General features: G+C 51.5%; 1 protein-coding gene across 1 annotated transcript in view; it reads left to right on the forward strand.

The window, feature by feature from the left end:
- ADAMTS6 (ADAM metallopeptidase with thrombospondin type 1 motif 6) overlaps positions 1–22,744 on the forward strand; it is a 209,100-nt gene that overhangs the window by 155,158 nt on the left and 31,198 nt on the right. Inside the window, exons 14-19 of the mRNA XM_038765814.1 lie at positions 5,261–5,363; positions 11,199–11,332; positions 15,721–15,844; positions 16,184–16,264; positions 16,926–17,089; positions 21,695–21,833. Of these exons, the coding sequence (XP_038621742.1) occupies positions 5,261–5,363; positions 11,199–11,332; positions 15,721–15,844; positions 16,184–16,264; positions 16,926–17,089; positions 21,695–21,833 (745 nt within the window). The remainder of the gene's footprint in view (positions 1–5,260; positions 5,364–11,198; positions 11,333–15,720; positions 15,845–16,183; positions 16,265–16,925; positions 17,090–21,694; positions 21,834–22,744) is intronic.

The raw sequence follows: 22,744 nt of genomic DNA on the forward strand, positions 1-22,744 counted from the left end.
TGTCAATGTTGGCAGCTAGCGTCTCTGGGGAAAGGCTAGACAGAGCTACTTTTCTAGGGGAAGGGGTGTCCAGTTGGAGTTACCACTGACTGCCTCCCCCCGCCGCCAACTCCAATCAATGTCTTGAGCTGGGGGCTGGGAGCGGGGGGTGCCGGGACAGAGGAGGTGGGAGAAGAAAGGGCTGAACAACTAGGAGATGACCGCCCACCCACTCCTCGAGGGTTACTCCGGTGACGGGGGAGGAAGGGGGAGCCGGGAGCGTGGCCAGCTACCTGCCTCTCCCTCCGCAGAGGTCAGAACTAGGAGGAGGGGTGTGAGCCTGAAAAATGAATCCCAACCAATATCGATGTGATTTATCGTTGCACCTAAATAAGTAAGAAATCAGGAGTGGGGAGGTGGAGGGAGCAGTGCGGAAATTTCTAAATAGGTTGTCAGACCTGGAAAAGGTGCCCTGGAAAAGGCCTGGATACCTGGATAGAGGACTCTGGATCCAGTCGACTCCTGGAGGGGCAGAGAGATCATCATCATCAATCGTATTTATTGAGTGCTTACTGTGTGCAGAGCACTGTACTAAGTGCTTGGGAAGTACAAGTTGGTAACATATAGAGACAGTCCCTACCCAGCAGTGGGCTCACAGTCTAAAAAGAGAGATGAGTTTCTTCACCATAAGGTTCCACTCAGACAGAAGTCATCATGTAGTCGGAAGAGCAGAAAAGGTCCTAGGCACCAGCTTGGCTCCCAGTGGGGTTCTTCCGCCCCGCAGACTGGGAAATTGCTGTTTTAGGAAACTCAAAAGACACCGGCACATATTTGCGGGGGGCTTCTTTCGGCCAAACGTTCCCTGCACATATGTCCACGCAGCTCTCCGTCTCCCATCTGTCCATCTCTCCAAGCCAAGGGGACGGTGACAGAGAAAGGAAATGGTTAGCAGGCGGGCCTGCTTAAAGCATCATTCGAAAGAGTCTCGTGCCCCACCAGGCCAGGAAGAACAAATGGGGTTTTCACTCGCTTTCACCATGGAGGGCCGCTACGACTCCCCGGCCAGATATTTTGGGGGCTGATCTGCCCACGGGGGTTGATCTAAACATTTGGATTCATCCAAACACCGGTATCACCGGCTTCAGTGTGTTAGGTCTGTATCTAACACACTGCTTAGAGAGGCAGCATGGCTCAGTGGAAAGAGCACGGGTTTTGGAATCAGAAGTCATGGGTTCAAATTCCGGCTCTGCCAATTGTCAGCTGTGTGACTTTGGGCAAGTCACTTCACTTCTCTGGGCCTCAGTCACCTCATCTGTAAAATGGGGATTAAGACTGTGAGCCCCCAGTGGAACAACCTGATCACCTTGTAACCTCCCCAGCACGTAGAACACTGCTTTGCACATAGTAAGCGCTTAATAAATTCCATCATTATTATTATTATTATTATTATCTGCCGGGGTTTATGAGGTTGAATCGAGGATTTCCCTCTCTTCCCCATTTGGAGCAATCTCCCTTCCCCCTGCAAGTTCTACGCACTAGAAAGCGGCCCCAGATCATCTTTCACAACGTTGTAAACATGACCTGAGAGGAATCTTTCAAATTAGTCATGATTAAGTTGACAGCCAAGAACCAGAGGGCCGGCCACTAAGTATTTTTTGGCCTGACCATTTGGGACTTGAGAGTCTTCCCTGAGCAGTCAAGAGCAGCTCATACAAGGGGTGAATTCAAACGGCGGTGGAGGAGCTTCCAGCTGATGATCAGAGCTAGGAAGGAGCAGCCAGAAAGGCAAAGGCTCATCCTTCAGTCTCACGTGTCCAGCCATCGGCGGGGTCTCTGGGACCCCCTCTGTTCACCCCAACCAGGTTCCTTAGTTTTTGGTGACGCATGGAATGGGGATCACAGGCAAGAGAGAGGATGGGATGTTGATTAACCATCTTTGCCCACTCCATCTCGGTCTTCCTGGCTGAAGAGAGTCAATTCACTTCAGTCGCATTTATTGAGCACTTGCTGTGTGCAAAACACTCTGCTAAGCTCTTGGGAGAGTACAGTATCATAATAGACACGTTCCCTGCCCACAACAAGCTTACAGTCTAGTAGAGATGGTACCTGTTTTGGCTCTTCGGCCTTGTAAGTGGAGATGGGTGCTGCCTCCATTTCTAGGCACTCCCACCCTGCCCCAGGTCATCTTCGGAAGATCCGGAATGGAACCTCAGAGCATTCCAAGCCAGTCCTTCTCCTTTCCCTGAGCTCCTTGGAGTTCTTCTGCCCCAATTCAGTCCCTCCAGTGGCTTGCTGCCTCTTGTTGCTCCCCATTGCTTCTCTTTCTCCCCGCACCGCTCCACCCTCTCACTCCTTCTTCCCTGAGCCTTGAGCCAGTAGGACTGACCTATTAGGAAATGCAAGGAAGTGGAAGGAGGAGAAGGAAAGGCACTTTGGGATTGTTGGGGAATTCAGAGTCTCTCACCCCTGAGACTTTTAAGGTAGGAAAAGGCCCAGCCGCAGTGGCTCCCTGCCACAACCCTCCACCAACGTCCCATCCATCCTGGCATCATTCACATCACTTGCCCTTGGGTAAGGCATTTTCCCAAGCTCCCTTTCTGAGGGGCCCTGGGCCGGGGAATCATTTTTTAAAAAGTGATAGTAAACCACCCATTATTGCTATCTAACTCCGACTTTGATCCAAATGTAAAGAAAATAAGACCCGATAACGGCCCCAGATCGATTGGTTGAAATGCCCAAAGCCAGAGGGAAGAAGTAGGAATAATAGTAATAATAATGATGGCATTTATTAAGCACTTACTATGTGCAAAACACTGTTCTAAGTGCTGGGGAGGTTACAAGGTGATCGGGTTGTCCCACGGGGGGGGGGCTCACAGTCTTCATCCCCATTTTACAGATGAGGTAACTGAGGCACAGAGAAGTTAAGTGGTGTGCCCAAAGTCACACAGCTGACAATTGGCGGAGCCGGCATTTGAACCCACGACCTCTGACTCCAAAGCCTGTGCTCTTTCCACTGAGCCACGCTGCTTCTCAAGGAAGTCACAACCCCTGCCCTCAGGGAGCTTACGGATCAGCGGAGGAGGCAGACTGTACTGCTAGGAGGGAGAAGAAGTGGATATATACTATAGATGAGGAAGTAAAAATCCATCAGTGGTTTTTATTGAGCGCTTCTTCGCACAGACCACTGAACTAAGCGCTTGGGAGTATGCAGTGGAGTAAGTAGACGTGATCCCTGCCCTCCAAGATGTGGGGAGGATGTAACAATCTAGGTGGGGATTAAGCAGCAGTAAGTCAGTATGTGTGGAAGAGCCCCACGATGGGGAGGAGAAGTGCCGAAATGATTGTCGTTGGAAGGACGTGATGCTATCGTGAGGGTGACCCCAAAGAGCCCCCTGATGCCCCCTGATCCCAGGGGTGGGTGCAGTCACTGTAGCGTCTGGAGGCGGGCGGCCCTCGAGCCACCATTGTGGCGGGGATCTGGAGGTACCGAGCCGCATAGCTTCCGTCTCGGGATCGGTGCCGCAAGCCCACCGCCCCGTTTCCAGCGGGTGAGGTGGGTGATGGACACTGGGGTTAGCTTGGAAGGCCCATCGCCCATGCCTGCTCTCGGCCGCTCAGGCCTCTGCTCTCAGTCAGCCTTCGGCAACTCTCTGGAGGCCCTGCTCTCCGAAAGCCGAACGAAGAGTGTCTTTGGCTTCATTTTTCTTTAAGGGGTGAGCTCATCCCCTGGCCCCATCCTCTGACCACTGTCATTCTTTGGAATCGGCACGCACAACCCCAACTGAGCCTCTTTGTCATCACAGAGACTGGGCAGGCGGCCCCAGAGTTGGGCAGGCAGTTCTTCGAGGAAGCGTGAGCTCAGGAGGATGGGGCTTTGGCTGTTGTATTGCGGCAACAGAAGTGAGGGGGCAGGCGGTGAGGTAGAGAGAGCACAGAAATGCCGTCTTCCCTCCCCTCTGCCCGCCCCAAATTGCCTTGCTGAAAATATGCCTCTCTCCCGAAACCCACTGCCCCGTTCACTAGGCTGCACAAGAACGTGGCAAACGCCGCATGGCAGTGGCCACAGTGACTGAACCCCCTGATGCAAAATGCACCCAATTGTATCTTTGGAATAGATGCAGAACGGTGCTCCCTGAGTCCATGTCGGAGAGCGGCACCTGGCCTAAGAGGGTCAGGGAAGAGAAGAGAAGTGCCCAGAAAATGCCCTCTCCCCTTAGCCAGTGCGAGGCAGCTTAGTCACCGTTAAGGTCTGGGTCTTCCGCCGTTCTTCTGGCCTTGCTTAGAGGGCAGGCCTCGGTAATCGGCGTCTCCAGAGCGAGAACGTCTCGTTTGTTCAAACTGCAGCTGTAGGGCCGAGAGGGAGAAGTCAAATTAGGTCACATTGCACACGCCAGCGAGACATTCCCCCTGGAGTCCCTGGCGGAGGCTGCAGTCAGTTGGGAGCTGGCCTCATAGTGAGGGTGCGGGGGAGAAGTGATGCTTATCAAAGCCAGGTGGGAAAGATTCCTCTCTCCTGCGCCCTTCAGGTGGAGGAATCTCCCAAGTTCACCACCACCCCCGGCCCCAGCCCCGCCCGTCCCATTTTTGACCCCACCGTGTGAAATGGCAATCTCACCCCTGGACGATTGGAAGGGGCCTAAAATTAGGGATCAAAAGGGGTAGTTCCATCTCACCTCCCCCAGCCCCCAGATACATCTCTGGGACTCATTTTCCAGGCCACAATTAATGGTGCCGAAGGCGATGTTGCTATTCGGCTCTTCAGTCCGTAGAAGTAGAGCTGGGGACAGCTGGGGCTGAGAAGGCCCCAGGCTCACGTTCCCTCAACCGGTTTTTCTGGGCGTTCATGAGGAGCCATCCAGGGGGCTGGTCGCCCCGCGGACCACGACGTGGGCGGATCGGGTCCGTCTCCCCCTCTAGACTGTAAGCTTGTTGGTGGGCAGGGAATGTCTCTGCTTATTGTTATTTTGTACTCTCCGAGCACTTAGAGTAGCGCTCTGTGCACAGTAAACGCTTAATAAATACGATTGAATGAATGAGTGAATGAATGAAATGTTGTACCACTTTGATGACTTCCGTTTTGTCGGGCTGGCCCAAGATTTCCAAGCGGTCGAAATCCCAGTTGTCAGGCCAGAAGACAGGTGTCAGACAAGTGTCAGAATCCATCCGAGTTGAGGCACGGGGTATCAGGAGTGATCGGGATTTGCCTGAAGCCCACGGCTGCCCTGCGGTCCCGATGTGATCCCCCGGAATTCACGTTCTCTTCTCTCCGTTTCCCTTGCAGCCCTGCCCTTCAGGCTCCCGGGATTTTCGAGAGAAGCAGTGTGCAGACTTTGACAATATGCCTTTCCGGGGAAAGTATTATAACTGGCAGCCCTACACGGGAGGTAACGTATACTTTGGCAGCGAGACAAACATGCTCGAGGTCTTTGAAAACAGACAAGTGCCTCTAGGAAAGGAATATTTGCAAGTGCAAACAGAGAACTGCTACTAGAAACAGGAAAGTTTGCCAGTGCAGACGCCGCCCTCTGCTCAGCTCAGCTCGGCCGGCCCGACAGATTCACATATTTGACACCAAGTATAAAAGCAACTGAGTAATGAAATTTATCCAGCACTGACTGTAAGGGTGTGCGTGGGTGCAGGCGCACTCCTCTCTCTCTCCCTCTCTCTCTCTCTCCCTGTCCTGATTATCTCTCTCTCTCCCAAGCTCAGAAGCTCCAGGAAAGTGTGAATAAAGTTGTTCTGGGCCTGGAAGAGTGTAAAATAGAAGGCAGAGCAGATGTGAGGGAGGGGAGAGAAGGGCAGAGACAATCATATTATTGTTTGGAACGTGTGAGAAGTTCCAAAGAGAGTATCTCATCTGTAAAATGGGGATTAAGACTGTGAGCTCCCTGTGGGACAACCTGATCACCTTGTAACCTCCCCAGCGCTTAGAACACTGCTTTGCACATAATCCGCGCTTAATAAATGCCATCATTATTATTATTATTGTCTCTGCTTACCCTGGAAGAGTTCCGAATTTAGGATCCTGTGGGAGGAATCTGCCTCCCCGCCCCCAAGAATATAAATGGCTCCCAAAGCCCTGCCTGATGGAAGGGGGACAGGCCCTGGAGTCAAGAGGCTAGGATCCCAGCTCTGGCTTCCTGGGTGATCCTAGGCAAGTCGCTTTACCTCCCTGGGCCCTAGTTTCCTCACTGCAAAATAGGGGTCAGATCCCCACGCCCTCCACCTCTCGGATGGTGAGCCGCAAGAGGGACGAGGACTGAGCCAGATTCGATTGTCTTCCCATCTGGAACCAAAATCTGTAAGCTCTTCACCCCGCAGCCTTGACTTTAGCCAGAGGATTTTGGCAGAATTTATGGTGTTCCAGTTTACAGTCAATCAATCAACCGATAGTATCTACTGAATGCCCGCTGTTTGCCAAGCGCTGTAGCTAGCACATGGGAGAACTAGTATGACGATGATGATGGTAGTTGTTAAGCACTTACTATGTGTCAAACACTGTTCTAAGATTTTGGTGAAAACCCATCACCCCCAGGAAGCCTTCTCCCATTAGAGTCCCAAGTCTCATAATCCCAACGGTCTCCCGTAACACATAGGCACATCCATCTGTTTTCTGTATGTGTGTGTCTGGATCTGTCTGCCTGTATGACTTGTTTGTTCCCTCAGTTTTTCATCCATTTCACCTTTCCCTTCTCTTGCTCTTACCCGTTCAAATCCTGTTCTCACTATCTGCTCTCACTCTTTGTAAATAATTTGTGTTGGCCTACCTTCCCTACTAGATTGTAAGTTTCCTGAGGATAGGAACCGTCTTTGGCTTCCGTAATCAATGAATTATATATATTGAGCATTCGCTGTGTGCGGAGCACTGTACTGAACGCTTGGGAAGCAGCATGGCTTAGTGGGTAGAGCATAGGCCTGGGATAGAGAAGGACCTGGGTTCTAATCCCAGTTCTGCCACTTGTCTTCTGTGTTACCTTGGGCAAGTCACTAAACTTCTCTGGGCCTCAGTTACCTCATCTGTAAAGTGGAGATTAAGACCGTGAGCCCTACGTGGGACAAAGGCTGTATCCGACCTGATTATCTTGTTATGTACCCAAGCACTTAGAACAAGTAAGTGCTTAACAACTACCATCATCATCGTCATACTAGTTTTCCCATGTGCTAGCTGCGGCGCTTAGCAAACATCGGGTATTCAGTAGATACTATCAGTTGATTGATTGACTGTAAATTGGAATACCATAAATTCTGCGAAAATCCTCTGGCTAAATTCAAGGCAGCAGGGTGAAGATCTTACAGATTTTGGTTCCAGAGCGGCAGAGAGGATCCCCGTTAGGCTCGAGGCTGCTTGATGGGGGAATCTGAGGAAGGGCTGCAGGGTTTGCACTCTCCAGAGAACTCGAACCTGACAATAATATGATAATAATAATAATAGTATTTGTTAAGCACTTACTATGTGCCAAGCACTGTTCTAAGCACTGGGTTAGATACAAGATTATCAGGTTGTCCCACGTTCATTCAGTCGCATTTATTGAGCGCTTACTGTGTGCAGAGCACTGTACTAAGCGTTTGGGAAGTAAAAGTCGGCAACATATAGAAACAGTCACTACCCAACAGTGGGCTCACAGTCTTAATCCCCATTTTGTAGATGAGATAACTGAGGCACAGAGAAGTTAAGTGACTTGCCCAAAGTCACACAGCTGACAAGTGACGGGGCTGGGATTAGAACCCGTGACCTCTGACTTCCAAGCCCGTGGTCTTTCCACTAAGCCACGCTGCTTTTCTCAGCCACGCTGCTGCTTTTGTGTGTGCTGGAACCTCACCTGGCCACCTCTTCGCTGAGCGCTGCCCTTTGGCGTCCAGTAGGCTCCGTCGGAGAGGCCGGGAGGACTGGGGAGGAGTCCCAGGAGCTAGGGCCTGGGATTGGATGCCGCGGACCTGTCCCACCCCTGGGTCTTTCTGGCAGGGTGGGCAGGGAGGCCTGAGAGCTCTGTGGTGGCTCTCACATCACCAGATCGGGTGGCCCACATCACCAGAGCTGCCCGTGGCACTCCGAGGGGCGACACAGCAGCACTGTGGCTCATATTTCCGTGGGTCTCTGCCCCCTGTGAAGGAATAGCCAAGAATCCAGGCAGGGACCTTCAGTGTATGTATGTTTGTACATATTTATTACTCTATTTATTTAGTTATTTTACTTGTACATATCTATTCTATTTATTTTATTTTGTTAATATGTTTGGTTTTGTTCTCCGTCTCCCCCTTCTAGACTGTGAGCCCACTGTTGGGTAGGGACTGTCTCTATCTGTTGCCAACTTGTCCTTTTCAAGCGCTTAGTACAGTGCTCTGCACACAGTAAGTTCTCAATAAATACAACTGATTGATTGACACTCTCCCCCACTTATTGAAGGTGCTTAGTACAGTGCTTTGTACACAGTAAGCGCTCAATAAATACGATTGAATGAATGAATGAATGAATGAAGGCACATCTCCTCCAAGAGGACTTCCCTACCTAAGCCCTTCTTTCTTCTCCCACACCTTTCCGCATCACCCTGACCTCCTTTTATTCATCCCTTTTCCAGCCCACAGCACTTACGTACATATCTGTAATTCATTTATTTCTATTAATGTCCATCTCCCCCTCTGGACTGTAAGCTCATTGTGAGTAGGGAATCTGTCATCTGTTTATTGTTACATTCTACTCTGCCAAGTGCTTAGTACAGTCCTCTTCACACAGTAAGTGCTCAGTAAATACGATCGAATGAATGACACAAATGTGGCCCCTGGGACCCTGGAGTGGCACTACCCAGTTCTGTACCTGCTTCTTTACCCCTGTTCCATACTAGACCGGCTTTGGTATACTATTTACTAAGCACTTCTTAGGAGGCAAGCATTGCCAAAGACCTAAGGTCAATGCAGATTAATAATAATAATAATAATAATAATAATGATGGCATTTATTAAGCGCTTACTTTGTGCAAAGAACTGTTCTAATCATTGGGGAGGTTACAATAATAATAATAATAATAAGGTTCTAAGGTTAATGTGATTGGATACAGTTCCTGCCTGTCATGAGGCACAAAAGTCCAAAGGGTGGGAAGAGCAGCTAATGTCAACCCACTTTTCAGATGAATAAAATAATAATGATAATGATGGCATTTATTAAGTGCTTACTTTGTGCAAAGAACTGTTCTAAGCATTGGGGAGGTTACAATAATAATAATGATAATAATAATGATAGCATTTATTAAGCACTTACTGTGTGCAAAGCACTGTTCTAAGCGCTAGGGAGGTCACAAGGTGATCAGGTTGTCCCACAGTGGGGCTCACAGTCTTTATCCTCATTTTACAGATGAGGTCACTGGGGCCCAGAGAAGTGAAGTGACTTGCCCAAAGTCACACAGCTGACAACTGGCCGAGCCGGGATTCGAACCCATGACCTCTGACTCCAAAGCCCGTTCTCTTTCCACCGAGCCACGCTGCGTGACCTGCCCAGGGTCCCACCCAGCAGGCTAATGGCATAGATGGGATTAGGGATTATTTTGTTAGTATGTTTGGTTTTGTTCTCTGTCTCCCCCTTTTAGACTGTGAGCCCACTGTTGGGTAGGGACTGTCTCTATACGTTGCCAATTTGTACTTCCCAAGCGCTTAGTACAGTGCTCTGCACATAGTAAGCGCTCAATAAATACGATTGATGATGATGATGATGATGATGATGATGATTAGAACCCAGGTCTCCTGACTCTCCATGTCTTGTCCTTTCCACTTGGAGGGCAGCCTAGAACTGGTTCGACGAGAACTGTGTTAGACATATGCGAGCTTTGCGTCTCTCCCCGGGCCCAAAGCAGATTGTTGATATGCCTGTGGCGAATTCTCGGTCGCTGGAGGGGACAAATCTCCTTCAGGCCCACGTGTTGGTGTGGCCCAGGACTTTGAATTCACCCCTGCTTTCTTGGATCCAGTGCAGAATGCAGTCTGTTCTGCAGCCGGCCTTTTCCCGCTTCAACAAGCGGAGTTTTCTATGGTTACTAATAACTGTGGTAGTTAAGTGCTTACTTTTTTTAATGGTATTTAAGTGACACTGTACTAAGCGCTGGGGTGGACACGAGCTAATCAGGTCGGACACAGTCCGTGCACCACGTGGGGCTCTCAGTCGTAATTCCCATTTTATAGGTGAGGTAACTAAGGCACAGAGAAGGGAAGTGGCTTGCCCAAGGTCCCACGGCAGACTGTGTGCCAAGCACTGGACTAATACTGAGATACAGACAAGAGAATCAGATTGAACACAGTCCCTGTCCTACATAGGGTGCACTGGCTAAGTAGGAGGGAATCCCCAGTTTACAGGTGAGGAAACTGAGGCACAGAGAAGTGAAGTAACTTGTCCAGGGCTACTCAGCAGGCTAGTGGCAGTGATGGGATTAGAACTCAGGTCTTCCGACACCCAGGCTCAGGCTCCTTCCATTAGGCCACCATGCTGCTTCCTGTTCTTCCTCTCAGAACAGGGGTTTTGGTGGAGTGCTATTTCACTGCCGGTTCTCCCAGATTTCTCTCTTCCTCCCTTCAAAGCCCTACTGAGAGCTCACCTCCTCCAGGAGGCCTTCCCACACTGAGCCCCCTCCTTCCTCTCCCCCTCCTCCCCTTCTCCATCCCCCCCCGCCTTACCTCCTTCCCTTCCCCACAACACCTGTATATATGTATATATGTTTGTACGTATTTATTACTCTATTTATTTTACTTGTACATATTTATTCTACTTATTCTATTTTGTCAATATGTTTTGTTTTGCTCTCTGTCTCCCCCTTCTAGACTGTGAGCCCACTGTTGGGTAGGGACCGTCTCTATATGTTGCCCACTTGTACTTCCCAAGCGCTTAGTACAGTGCTCTGCACACAGTAAGCGCTCAAGAAGTACGATTGAATGAATGAATAGTTCATGCGCTTACTGTGTGCAGAGCTTGGGAGAGTGCACTACAAGCATAAACCTACACATTCCCCGCCCACAACGAGCTTACGGTCTAGAGGGTGAGTGGCAGCATCTTCCCCAGGAATTCCTACCCACATTGCCCGTGTTCTGTCTTTTCCCCCCGAAGCCTGATTTCTGTGGCATCCTGGAGAGCTTCCCAGCCCCTAAGCCGAGGCCTCCCCCGACTCCGGCCTGAGTCTGTGTCCTCAGGGATTTGACCAAGGGGATTGACTATTCCTCTGCTTTTCTCCTCTCCTCTCCAGGTGGAGTGAAGCCCTGTGCATTGAACTGCCTGGCAGAGGGCTACAACTTCTACACTGAGCGCGCACCCGCCGTGATCGACGGAACCCAGTGCCAAGCCGATTCCCTGGACATCTGCATCAACGGGGAGTGCAAGGTGACTGCCGTTTCGGATTTCACCGTTCCCGGGTGGCGGTGGGTTTCCCTGGTGGCTCCTTGGTTGGCCTGCTGGGAAGCTCTCAGGCCTGGTGGGAAACCCCGGGGCAACGGGTTGGGCCTTGGAGAAGCAGTGTGGCTCAGTGGAAAGAGCCCGGGCTTTGGAGTCAGAGGTCACAGGTCCAAATCCCAACTCTGCCACTTGTCAGCTTTGTGACTTCGGGCAAGTCACTTAACTTCTCTGTGCCTCAGTTATCTCATCTGGAAAATGGGGATTAAGACTGTGAGCCCCCCGTGGGACAACCTGATCACCTTGTAACCTCCCAGGCGCTTAGAACAGTGCTTTGCACATAGTAAGCGCTTAATAAATGCCATCGTTATTATTATAGATTCTAATCCCAGCTCCTCCACTTTCATTCATTCATTGTCATATTTATTGAGCGCTTACTGTGTGCAGAGCACTGTACTAAGCACTTGGGAAGTACAAGTTGGCAACATATAGAGACGATCCCTACCCAACAGTGGGCTCACAGTCTAGAAGACTCAGCCGTGTGACTTTGGGCAAGTTACTTCACTTCTCTGCGCCTCAGTTCCCTCATCCGTAAAATGGGGATTAAGACTGTGAGCCAGCTCCCACGTGGGACAACCTGATTATCTTGTATCTACTCCAGCGCTTAGAACGGTGCTTGGCACAGAGTAAGTGCTTAACAAATGCCATCGGTATTATTATTGTGGTGCCACGACGCGGGGCCGATTATGCCTGACAGGTGGGTGACAGGCAGGGAGCTCCAACTCCAAATTCAGGGACGGCGGTGTTCCGGGGCGGGCTGCTGGCACAGCACCCAGAGGCAGAGCTCTTCCTGCAACAGTCGCAGGCCCCGCACGTTACTCCCCGCGCTGTCTCCGGGAGGTCCTCAGCCACATCCCTATTTTCCAGATGAAGTAACTGAGGCCCAGAGAAGTGAAGTGACTTGCCCAAAGCCACACAGCTGACAAGTGGCGGAGCCGGGATTAGAACCCACGACCTCCCAAGGCCGGGCTCTTTCCACTGAGCCACGCTGCTTCTCTGATTGATTGAGGCCTGGAGGAGTTGGCGGGGATGCTTCCTCAGCAAACAGCACCACCTCCTTTCTGGCACTACCTGCTGGAAGTCCCCTTTCCCTGGGCCCGGCGGGGCCCCTGGCAGCCCCCCAGGTTGGAGGGACAGGTTTGAATTCGAAGGGTAGCGAGGAGTGGATTCTAACGCCTGGCGAGGGGCCGTGGGTAGGGGAATCAGAGTCGCCCGAAGGCAGCCTGAGTGATGGAGCCGAAGCACCTCCCGGTATTTCCGCAGCGAGCCCAGAAACCACTGGTCGACAGCCGATCAGGGGCCATCCATCCCAAGCGGCCGTGCCGCTCCCCAAGATGAGCGATTCGTCCTCCCCCAGTTCCTGGTCAAAGCTCCTCCAGGCCTCAATCAATCAGAGAAGCAGCGTGGCTCAGTGGAAAGAGCCCGGCCTTGGGAGTCAGAGGTCGTGGGTTCTAATCCCGGCTCCGCCACTTGTCGGCTGTGTGGCTTTGGGCAAGTCACTCCACTTCTCTGGGCCTCAGTTACCTCATCTGAAAAATGACTGTGAGCCCACTGTTGGGTAGGGACTGTCTCTATATGTTGCCAATTTGTACTTCCCAAGCGCTTAGTACAGTGCTCTGCACATAGTAAGCACTCAATAAATACGATTGATTGATTGATTGGAAAATGGGGATTAAGATTGTGAGCCCCACATGGGACAACCTGATCACCTTGTATCCCCCCAGTGCTTAGAACAGTGCAATACTCAGAGTAAGCGCTTAACAAATGCCATCATTGTTATTATTATCATTATTATCAATCAATCATATTTATTGAGCTCTTACTGTGTGCAGAGCATTGCACTAAATGCTTAGGAGAGTATAATATTACAGTATAACAGAGTTGGTAGTCCCATTTCCTGCCCACAACGAACTCACAGACTAGAGGGGGAGACAGGCATTAATATAACTAGAGGGGGAGACAGAGGGGGAGACAGACATTAATATAAATGAATTATGAAGATGTATAATAAGAGCTGTGGGGCTGAGGGAGTCAATCCTAGGGCAAAAATGGCCTAGAAGGGAGTGGGAGAAAAGGAAAGGAGGGCTTAGTCATGGAAGACTCTTGGAGGAGATGGGCTTTCAATAAGATTTTGAAGGTGCGGAGTGTTAATTGTCGGTAGGAAGAGGGAGGGCATTCCAGGCCAGAGGCAGGATGTGAGCGAAGGCAGCGAGATAGACAAAATCAAGGTACAGTGAGTAGGTGGGCATTAGAGGACCTCCTCCTCCCTCCTCTTCCCTCCTCTTCAAGAAGCATTGTGGCTTAGTGGAAAGAGCGTGGGTTTGGTAGTCGGAGGACGTGGGTTCTAATCCCGGCTCCACCACTCTGCCGTGTGACCTTGGGCAAGCCACTTAATTTCTGTGTGCCTCACTTCCCTCCTCTGTAAAACGGGGATTACGACTGTGAGCCCCACAAGGGACAACCTGATTACCTTGTATCTAGCCCAGCGCTTAGAACAGTGCTTGGCACATGGTAAGCACTTAACAAATACCATTACTATTTTTTTCCCCTCTTCCTCCTCTCTCTACCCCAACTCTTCCCTTCAGCATGGCAGCCAACAGTCACTGGTACTGTTCCATGTCCTCAAGGAGGACAGCTCCTGGGGGATGGCGGGCTTTCTTGGCAAGCAGACACCTGGGGTCCAGGCACCTCTGTTATGCCACCCTGTAGGGTGCCTTTGGGGGAGCCCCTAGGAAGCTACGTGGCACCCCCTTAGACCCAGGTTTGCATGTCCAAATGATCATTTGTACAAAGCAGGAAGGTGGTGTCCATTGGAGGCTGTTTTCCAGGTGCCTGGCTACCGGTTTTTACTGGTTAGGATTTGTTCGGGGCTTCCTCTGCGCCAAGCACTGGGCTAAGCGCTGAGGTGAAAACAGGATCGTCAAATAATAGTAATAACAATGATAATGATGGCATTTGTTAAGCACTTATTATGTGCAAAGCACTGTTCCAAGCGCTGAAGGGATACAAGGTGATCACGGTGTCCCACGGGGGGCTCACAGTCTTAATCCCCATTTTACAGATGAGGTAACTGAGGCGCAGAGAAGTTAAGTGACTTGCCCAAGGCCACACAGAAGACATGTGGTGGAGCCAGGATTAGAACCCATGACCTCTGACTCCCAAGCCCAGGCTCTTTCCACTGAGCCACACTGCTTCTCTATCCGATCAGACCGAATCCCCGTCCCACCCAAGGCTCACAATCTAAGAGGGAAGGAGAGTGGGGATCCAATCCCCACTCCTCAATAATAATAATAACAATAATAATAATGATAATTTTGATATTTGTTAAGCGCTTACTATGTGCCAGGAACTGTACTAAGCATTGGGATAGATACAAGCAAATCGGATTGGACACAGTCCCGGTCCTGTGTTGGGCTCACAGTCTCAACCCCCATTTTTCAGGTGAGGTACCTGAGGCACAGAGAAGTGAAGTGACTTGCTCAAGGTCACAAAGCAGACAAGTGGCCGAGGTGGGATTAGAACCCGGGACCTTCTGACTCCCAAGCCTGTGCTCCATCCACTATGCTAGGAAACTCCAACTGAGTTGTATTTTGCTCTCTTGGGCACTTAGCACAGTACTCTACACACAGTAAGTGCTCAGTAAATACCACTGAGAGATTGAGTGAGGCTTAGAAAGGCTAAGTGACAAAGCCAAGGTCACCCAGTTGGCCAGTGTGACAAAGCTGAGCCTAGAAACTGGGTCGCCCAACCCCCAATTCCATGATCCTCCAACAGACCATATTGCCACCCTGCCTGCTTGCACCATCTTAGTGGTCCTAGTTGTTTCACTTGGCTGGGGGAGGTGGGGAGAGGAAGTGAATTTACCCTGGCATCCCACAACCATTCCCAAAGCTCCTTCAGCACCATCAGGGCCCTCGGAGGAGCCCGGGATGTTAAGGAAAGGCTCCCAAAGGCCCTGTTGTCCCCAGAACCAAGAAGACCCTTGGCCTGCACTCGTTGGGCCTGGGTGACCCCGATGGGCCCCCGCTGCTCAACGGGGGCCAGCCGAGTTGAGCCGTTGGGTTGTCGGTAGTAATGGTCTCAGGAACTGTAAGTGCCCAAAGGGGCAGCAATTCCATTCTGGGTGGGAGGTGGGGTGCGGTATTTGCCAGGAGAGAAAGGAAGAGAGAGGATCTTGGGCCGGTCAGGACCCCCCAAGATCGAAGGGATAGGGATGGGGGCGGAGGGCCTGATAAACACCGTTTTCCGCTGGCTTGGCCCTCAGAGCCCCCCCCGAGGCCTGGTTGTTGACCTTGCCCGTCTCCCGTTCTGTTCCTCAGCATGTAGGCTGTGATAATATTCTGGGCTCCGACGCCAGGGAGGACAGATGCCGCGTGTGTGGCGGGGACGGAAGCTCGTGCGAAGCCATCGAAGGGTTCTTCAATGACTCACTGCCCAGGGGAGGTGAGTGTGGGGGTGCAGTCCTGGCGGCTGCCCACCGACCCACTATGACTCTCCGACAATATCGCGCTTCGCCCCAGTGTCCCGGCCTCTCTGTCTGTGCCAGATTTGCTTTCAAGCTTTCATCAGGTCACTGACTCTGGCTCCAGAGGAGACGTTGCTCGCCAAAGAGCGGGCTCTTCTTTCTCCCGGCCCGGGTTTGCTGCCGAGAACCCTGAGCCGGTGGGCTTGGAGGCCTGGAGGGCCGGGCGGGGTGGGGCGGGGAAAGAGAAGCAGTGCTGAGGTTGGGGGGTCCGGGCGGCGGCGGTGGGGTTGGTGACTGGCCATCTCTCTGTGTGCCAGGCTACGTGAAAGTGGTGCAGATCCCCAGGGGCTCCGTTCACATTGAAGTGAAAGAAGTAGCCATGTCCAAGAACTACATCGGTAAGGAGGGAAAAGGGTGTGGTGGGGCTGGAGGGGCAGAAAGAGGAAAGGGAACATTTCCCCCTGGAAGAGGGACGGGTGACTCTGTCAGCCCTGTGCCGCCGAATCCCTCATTCAGCCTCTCACAAAGCGATCACCCCCGTGCGTGCTGAGGTGGCTCGGGGGTAGGCGGGATTGGTAATTTGGGAAGGCCTCCTGGAAGAGCCTGCTTTTTAGGAGACTCTGCAGGTGAGGAGGAGTGTGGCTTGGCGAATTTGAGGTCTGGGAATGGAATTCCAGGCAGGGATGGGCGAGGGTGAGCAACCGGTCCGGACAGCGGGGCTGGAAGCCACTGGCTGGAGATGGGAGCGATGTCGAATGTGGGGTAGGAAGGAGGTGAGTCTAGGCAGAGCGCTGAGCACTCTAGCCAGGCGGTAGCGGGAAAGAGGAGGTAGGTGAGAGGGCACCAATCAATGGGGAGCATGGAGGCTCTGTCCCAAGCCAATTCCGAATTTTGGGACGAGGGGAGTCTCCGTGGGGACAAGGTCTTAAGCTTCTGAAGTAACAACACAAGAAATGAGTGGGGTGGCTCAGAACGCTGATTTCCCTCTCCCCTCCCTCCACGGGGGAGTGCCAGGGCATGCCCCATCTTAAAGGGCCTCCATCCCCTCTCGCATTATAGCTTTGAAATCGGAAGGGGATGACTATTACATCAATGGAGCCTGGACCATCGACTGGCCTCGCAAGTTTGACGTGGCCGGGACTGCCTTCCACTACAAGAGGCCGACGGATGAAGCCGAGTCCTTGGAAGCCCTGGGCCCCACCGCGGAGAACCTCATCGTCATGGTAACTTTCCCTCAGCCTTCCTGGCAAGCCCTTCGACAACAGCGGAGGGCCAGAGGGACGGCAGGCGTTGCCAAGCGCCGTGGTAGATAGGCAATCCAGTGAGACACAGTCCTGTCCCACTTGGGGCTCGCAGCGTGAGGGACGCCAACCAGGGACCATCTCCCCATTTTTCAGATGAGGAAATGGGCACATAAAGAGGGGAATTTCTTGTGCGGTAGCATGCTAGGCCAGTGGCAGAGCTGGGAAGCAGCGTGGCTCAATGGAAAGAGCATGCCCTTTGGAGTCTGAGGTCGTGGCTTCAAATCCTGGCTCCGCCAATTGTCAGCTGTGTGACTTTGGGCAAGTCACTTAACTTCTCTGTGCCTCAGTTCCCTCACCTGTCAAATGGGGATGAAGACTGTGAGCCCCCCGTGGGACAGCCTGATCAGCTTGTAACCTCCCCAGCGCTTAGAACAGTGCTTTGCACAGAGTAAGCGCTTAATAAATGCCATCATAATTATTATTATTATTATTATTACCCAGGCCCAGTTTCTTTCCTCCAAGCAAAGCTGCCTCGAGTCCGGAACAGAGGTGTAAGGGAGAAAGTGGGTGAGGGCTGCCAGCTTCTTCTCCACTGGGTGAGGGTCAAGGAAATTGTGGAGAAAAGACAGGAAAGCACCTTACCCTCGTTCTAAGCCACTATCCCCTAGGCTTATCGGGTGCCTCTCCACCCCCATTCCAGAGGGCCAACGGCCCCTCATTCATTCATTCATTCAATTGTATTTATTGAGCGCTTACTGTGTGCAGAGCGCTGTACTAAGCGCTTGGGAAGTCCAAGTTGGCAACATATAGAGACGGTCCCTGCCCAACAGTGGGCTCACAGTCTAGAAGGGGGAGACAGAGAACAAAACAAAACATACTAACAGAATAAAATAAATAGAATAAATATGTACAAGTAAAATAAATAAATAGAGTAATAAATACGTACAAACATATATACATATATACAGGTGCTGTGGGGAAGGGAAGGAGGTAAGGCAGGGCGAATAGAGACGGGGAGGAGGGGGAGAGGAAGGGGGGGGCTCAGTGTGGGAAGGCCTCCTGGAGGAGGTGAGCTCTCAGTAGGGCCTTGAAGGGAGGAAGAGAGCTAGCTTGGCGGATGTGGGGAGGGAGGGCATTCCAGGCCAGGGGGATGACGTGGGCCGGGGGTCGACAGTGGGACAGGCAAGAACGAGGCACGGTGAGGAGATTAGCGATAGAGGAGTGGAGGGTGCGGGCTGGGCTGGAGAAGGACAGAAGGGAGGTGAGGTAGGAGGGGGCGAGGTGATGGACAGCCTTGAAGCCCAGGGTGAGGAGTTTCTGCCTGATGCATAGGTTGATTGGTAGCCACTGGAGATTTTTGAGTTCCCTCATGGGAACTCACGCCAGGGACCCTGCCAGCAGCCTGCCGATACCGCTTTCTAGACTGTGAGCCCACTGTTGGGTAGGAACCGTCTCTATATGTTGCCAACTTGGACTTCCCAAGCGCTTAGTCCAGTGCTCTGCACACAGTGAGCGCTCAATAAATACAATTGAATGAATGAATGATCCCCTGCGGTCCCGAGGCCAGAGCAGGCAGGCGGAGCACAGCCAGCTAGGGAGGCCTGGGAGTGCTCCGTCTGTCTCTCTCCATGGCCTCGAAGGCCTTCATCTCCTCAGAACCACCTCTCGGCGGTCAGGTTGGTTCACGGAAAATCGAGTGAGGGGAATTTAGTAGAAACGCTTAGCAGTCAGAAAAATAGGCCTGATTTCCAGTCCAGTGAAGAGTACGGATCACAGTATTTCCGGGGCGTTAGCCTGATAGACCCCAACCTGACACGCAGCCAAACGTCACTCATCTAATGTCAGCACACACACGTGTGGCGGATCCCACCTCTGACCTGCCCCCCATCCCGATCCACACCCTTTAGGAGGGGGCCGCCCTTGGAGGAGAAGGCGCGGGGACCGGCCAGAGAGGAAGTTGTGGTGGTCCCTCCAATCCGTCCTGGCGTTTGGCCCCGTTCATTCATTCAGTCGTATTTATTGAGCGCTTACTGTGTGCAGAGCACTGTACTAAGCGCTTGGGAAGCACAAGTTGGCAACATCTGGAGATGGTCCCTACCCAACAGGCAGCGATGGGAAAGCTGAGGTTCAGCAACCCGCTCGCTGTCAGCCGGGCTCTCTCTTTTACCGCCTTGTGTTGGACGCGTAGCCGGGGATTTTCAGCAGCTGGAGCCGGGACGTGCTAAGGCCCAGAAGGGAAGCTGAGGAAAATAGCCAGGTGTAGCAGCTAGTCGTAAAAAATAAAAGCTGCTCTACTCTGCTTAGGGCTGGTGATTGATTATGTGGCAATGGATTGTTCTAGGCCAGAGAGCTGACCCAAGTCTGCTTTCCCGAAGGAAATTCCCTCCTTCCTCTCCCCCTCCTCCCCCTCCCCCCCGCCTTACCTCCTTCCCCGCCCCACAGCACCTGTATATATGTATATATGTTTGTACGGATTTATTACTCTATTTTATTTGTCCATATTTCTTCTATTTAGTTTATTTTGTTAATATGTTTTGTTTTGTTGTCTGTCTTCCCCTTCTAGACTGTGAGCCCGCTGTTGGGTAGGGACCGTCTCCAGATGTTGCCAACTTGGACTTCCCAAGCGCTCTGCACCTAGTAAGCGCTCAATAAATATGATTGAGTGAATGAATGAAACTCTGCAACAGCACTGACACATTCCCCAGGCCCCAAATACAGACCGAAACAATGGTAGCGTTGTGCTATTTGCTAACCGCTTGCTACGTGCCAAGGCATGGTACTGAGTGCTGGGATGGATTCAGGGTGATCAGCTCAGAAACCGTCCCTCCTTCATGGTCTAAGTAGGAGGGCGAACAGATATTGCGTCCCCATTTTCCACCCGAGGCTTCTAAAGCCTGGAGAAGTAAAATGACTTGCCCAAAGTCACACAGTAGGCTCTTTGACTCCCAGTCCTGTGGTCTTTCCACTAGGCCGTGTTGCTGCCTACACAACGTATATATAATAATATCAGTGTTGTTAAAATGGTGATGATCAATCAATCAATCAATCAATCGTATTTATTGAGCGCTTACTGTGTGCAGAGCACTGTACTAAGCGCTTGGGAAGTACAAGTTGGCAACATATAGAGACAGTCCCTACCCAACAGTGGGCTCACAGTCTGATGATAACTAATAAATATAGGTAACTACATGATCAGATAGCAGTGCTCGTGAAATTTTCATTCATTCATTCGATCGTATTTATTGAGTGCTTACTGTGTGCAGAACACTGTACTAAGCGCTTGGGAAGTACAAGTTCATTCATTCATTCAATCGCATTTATTGAGCGCTTACTGTGTGCAGAACACTGTACTAAGCACTTGGGAAGTACAAGTTCATTCATTCATTCAATCACATTTATTGAGCGCTTACTGTGTGCAGAGCACTGTACTAAGCGCTTGGGAATAATAATAATAATATTGGCATTTGTTAAGCGCTTACTATGCGCCAAGCACTGTTCTAAGCACTGGGGTAGATAAAAGGTAATCAGGTTGTCCCACGGGGGGCTCACAGTCTTCATCCCCATTTTACAGATGAGGGAACTGAGGCCCAGAAAAGTTAAGTGACTTGCCCTAGGTCACACAGCTAACAAGTGGTGGAGCCGGGATTTGAATCCACGACCTCTGACTCCAAAGCCCAGGCTCTTTCCACTGAGCCACGCTGTTTCTTGTACTTCCCCGGAAGTCCAAGTTGGCAACATCTAGAGACGGTCCCTACCCAACAGTGGGCTCACAGTCTAGAAGGGGGAGACAGAGAACAAAACAAAACATAGTAACAAAATAAATTAAATAGGATAAATATGTACAAATAAAATAGAGTAATAAATCCGTACAAACATATATACATATATACAGGTGCTGTGGGGAGGGGAAGGAGGTAAGGCAGGAGGGATGGAGAGGGGGAGGAGGGGGAGAGGAAGGAGGGGGCTCGAATTTTGAATTTGATCTTTTGGCTCTTTTCACAGTTTTATCTTTCACAATCTAATCAATCAGTCAATCCATCGTATTTATTGAGCGCTTACTGTGTGCAGAGCACTGGACTAAGCGCTTGGGAAGTACAAGTTGGCAACATATAGAGACGGTCCCTACCCAACAGTGGGCTCACAGTCTAAAAGGGGGCCAGGGGGCCTGCTGCTAGCTAGAGAGGCCGTTATCCAGGCTAAATGGATTTCTTATCTGCTGTTAAACTGAAATGGGCTCCACCACTCTGTCTAATTTAAGGAAGGATTTTAGGGATGGGGTTGGCGGTGGGGAGCGGGAGACTTCTCGGTAGCCCTGACAGCCCCGTGGGAAGGCTGTGGCGAGTGAGGGAGTGAATCGATGATGGGTGCAGGGCGGGGAGAGCCGAACCCCAGGGGATCGGTGTCCCCGTCCCTTTCCGTGGTGGAAGGAAAAACGTGAAAAAATGGCCCTCCCTCAGGCTGGCCCTAACCCCGGGACAGCCCCCCTGGGACTTGTCTTAGGGTTGCTTCTTCCTGTCCAGAAAACCACCCCAAAAACCCCAGGGGACACCCAGCCCCAGACTAACCAGTTGCTCCCCGTGGCAGGTCCTGCTGCAGGAGCAGAATCTGGGCATCCAGTACAAGTTCAACGTGCCCATCGCCCGCATGGGCAGTGGAGACAATGAGGTCGGGTTTGCGTGGAGCCGCCTACCCTGGTCGGAGTGCTCTGCCACCTGCTCCGGAGGTAAGACGCTCGGCACGCTGACGGTGGGCCCGGGGAACCGCCCGCTGACGGCCTGTAAGCTCGTTGGGGGCAGGGAATGAGAATGTTTGTTGTATTGTACTCCCCCAAACACTTAGTATAGTAATAATAATAATGATGGCATTTATTAAGCGCTTACTATGTGCCAAGCACTGTTCTAAGCGCTGGGGAGGTTACAAGGTGATCAGGTTGTCCCACGGGGGGCTCACAGTCTTCATCCCCGATGAGGGAACTGAGGCACAGAGAAGGTCACACAGCTGACAGTTGGCGGAGCAGGATTTGAACCCATGACCTCTGACTCCAAAGCCCGGGCTCGTTCCACTGAGCCACGCTGCTTCTCTAGTACTCTGCACACAGTAAGCACCCAATAAATACGATTGACTAGCCGACTGACTGACCATTTTGCGCTGCTCTGAGGAGGTTTTGGAAAACATTTCCACCACATCAACTTCTGACCTTCTAGTCCCAAAGATTGCTCACCCCAAGTGTCCTTTGACCCTGTTCTCATTCATTCATTCAGTCGTATTTATTGAGCGCCTACTGTGCGCAAAGCACTGTACTAAGCACTTAGGAAGTACAAGGTCATTTAATTCATTCAATCGTATTTATTGAGCGCCTACTGTGTGCAGAGCACTGTACTAAGCACTTCGGAAGTACAAGTTGGCAACATATAGGGACGGTCCCTACCCAACAACAGGTTCACAGTGTACAGATGGGTCAGTCCAATATATCTTGGGCCAGTGAGGATCTCTGCCACCCTTTCTCCCAGTATCGCTTGTTCAGTCGATCAGGCACTGTACTAGACTGTAAGCTCGTTGTGGGCAGGGAGTGTGTCTGCCAACTCTGTTGTCTTATACTCTCCCAAGCACTTAGTACAGTGCTCTGTACACAGC

This window comes from Tachyglossus aculeatus, chromosome 23, assembly GCF_015852505.1.
Source record: "Tachyglossus aculeatus isolate mTacAcu1 chromosome 23, mTacAcu1.pri, whole genome shotgun sequence".
NCBI lineage: Eukaryota > Metazoa > Chordata > Mammalia > Monotremata > Tachyglossidae > Tachyglossus > Tachyglossus aculeatus.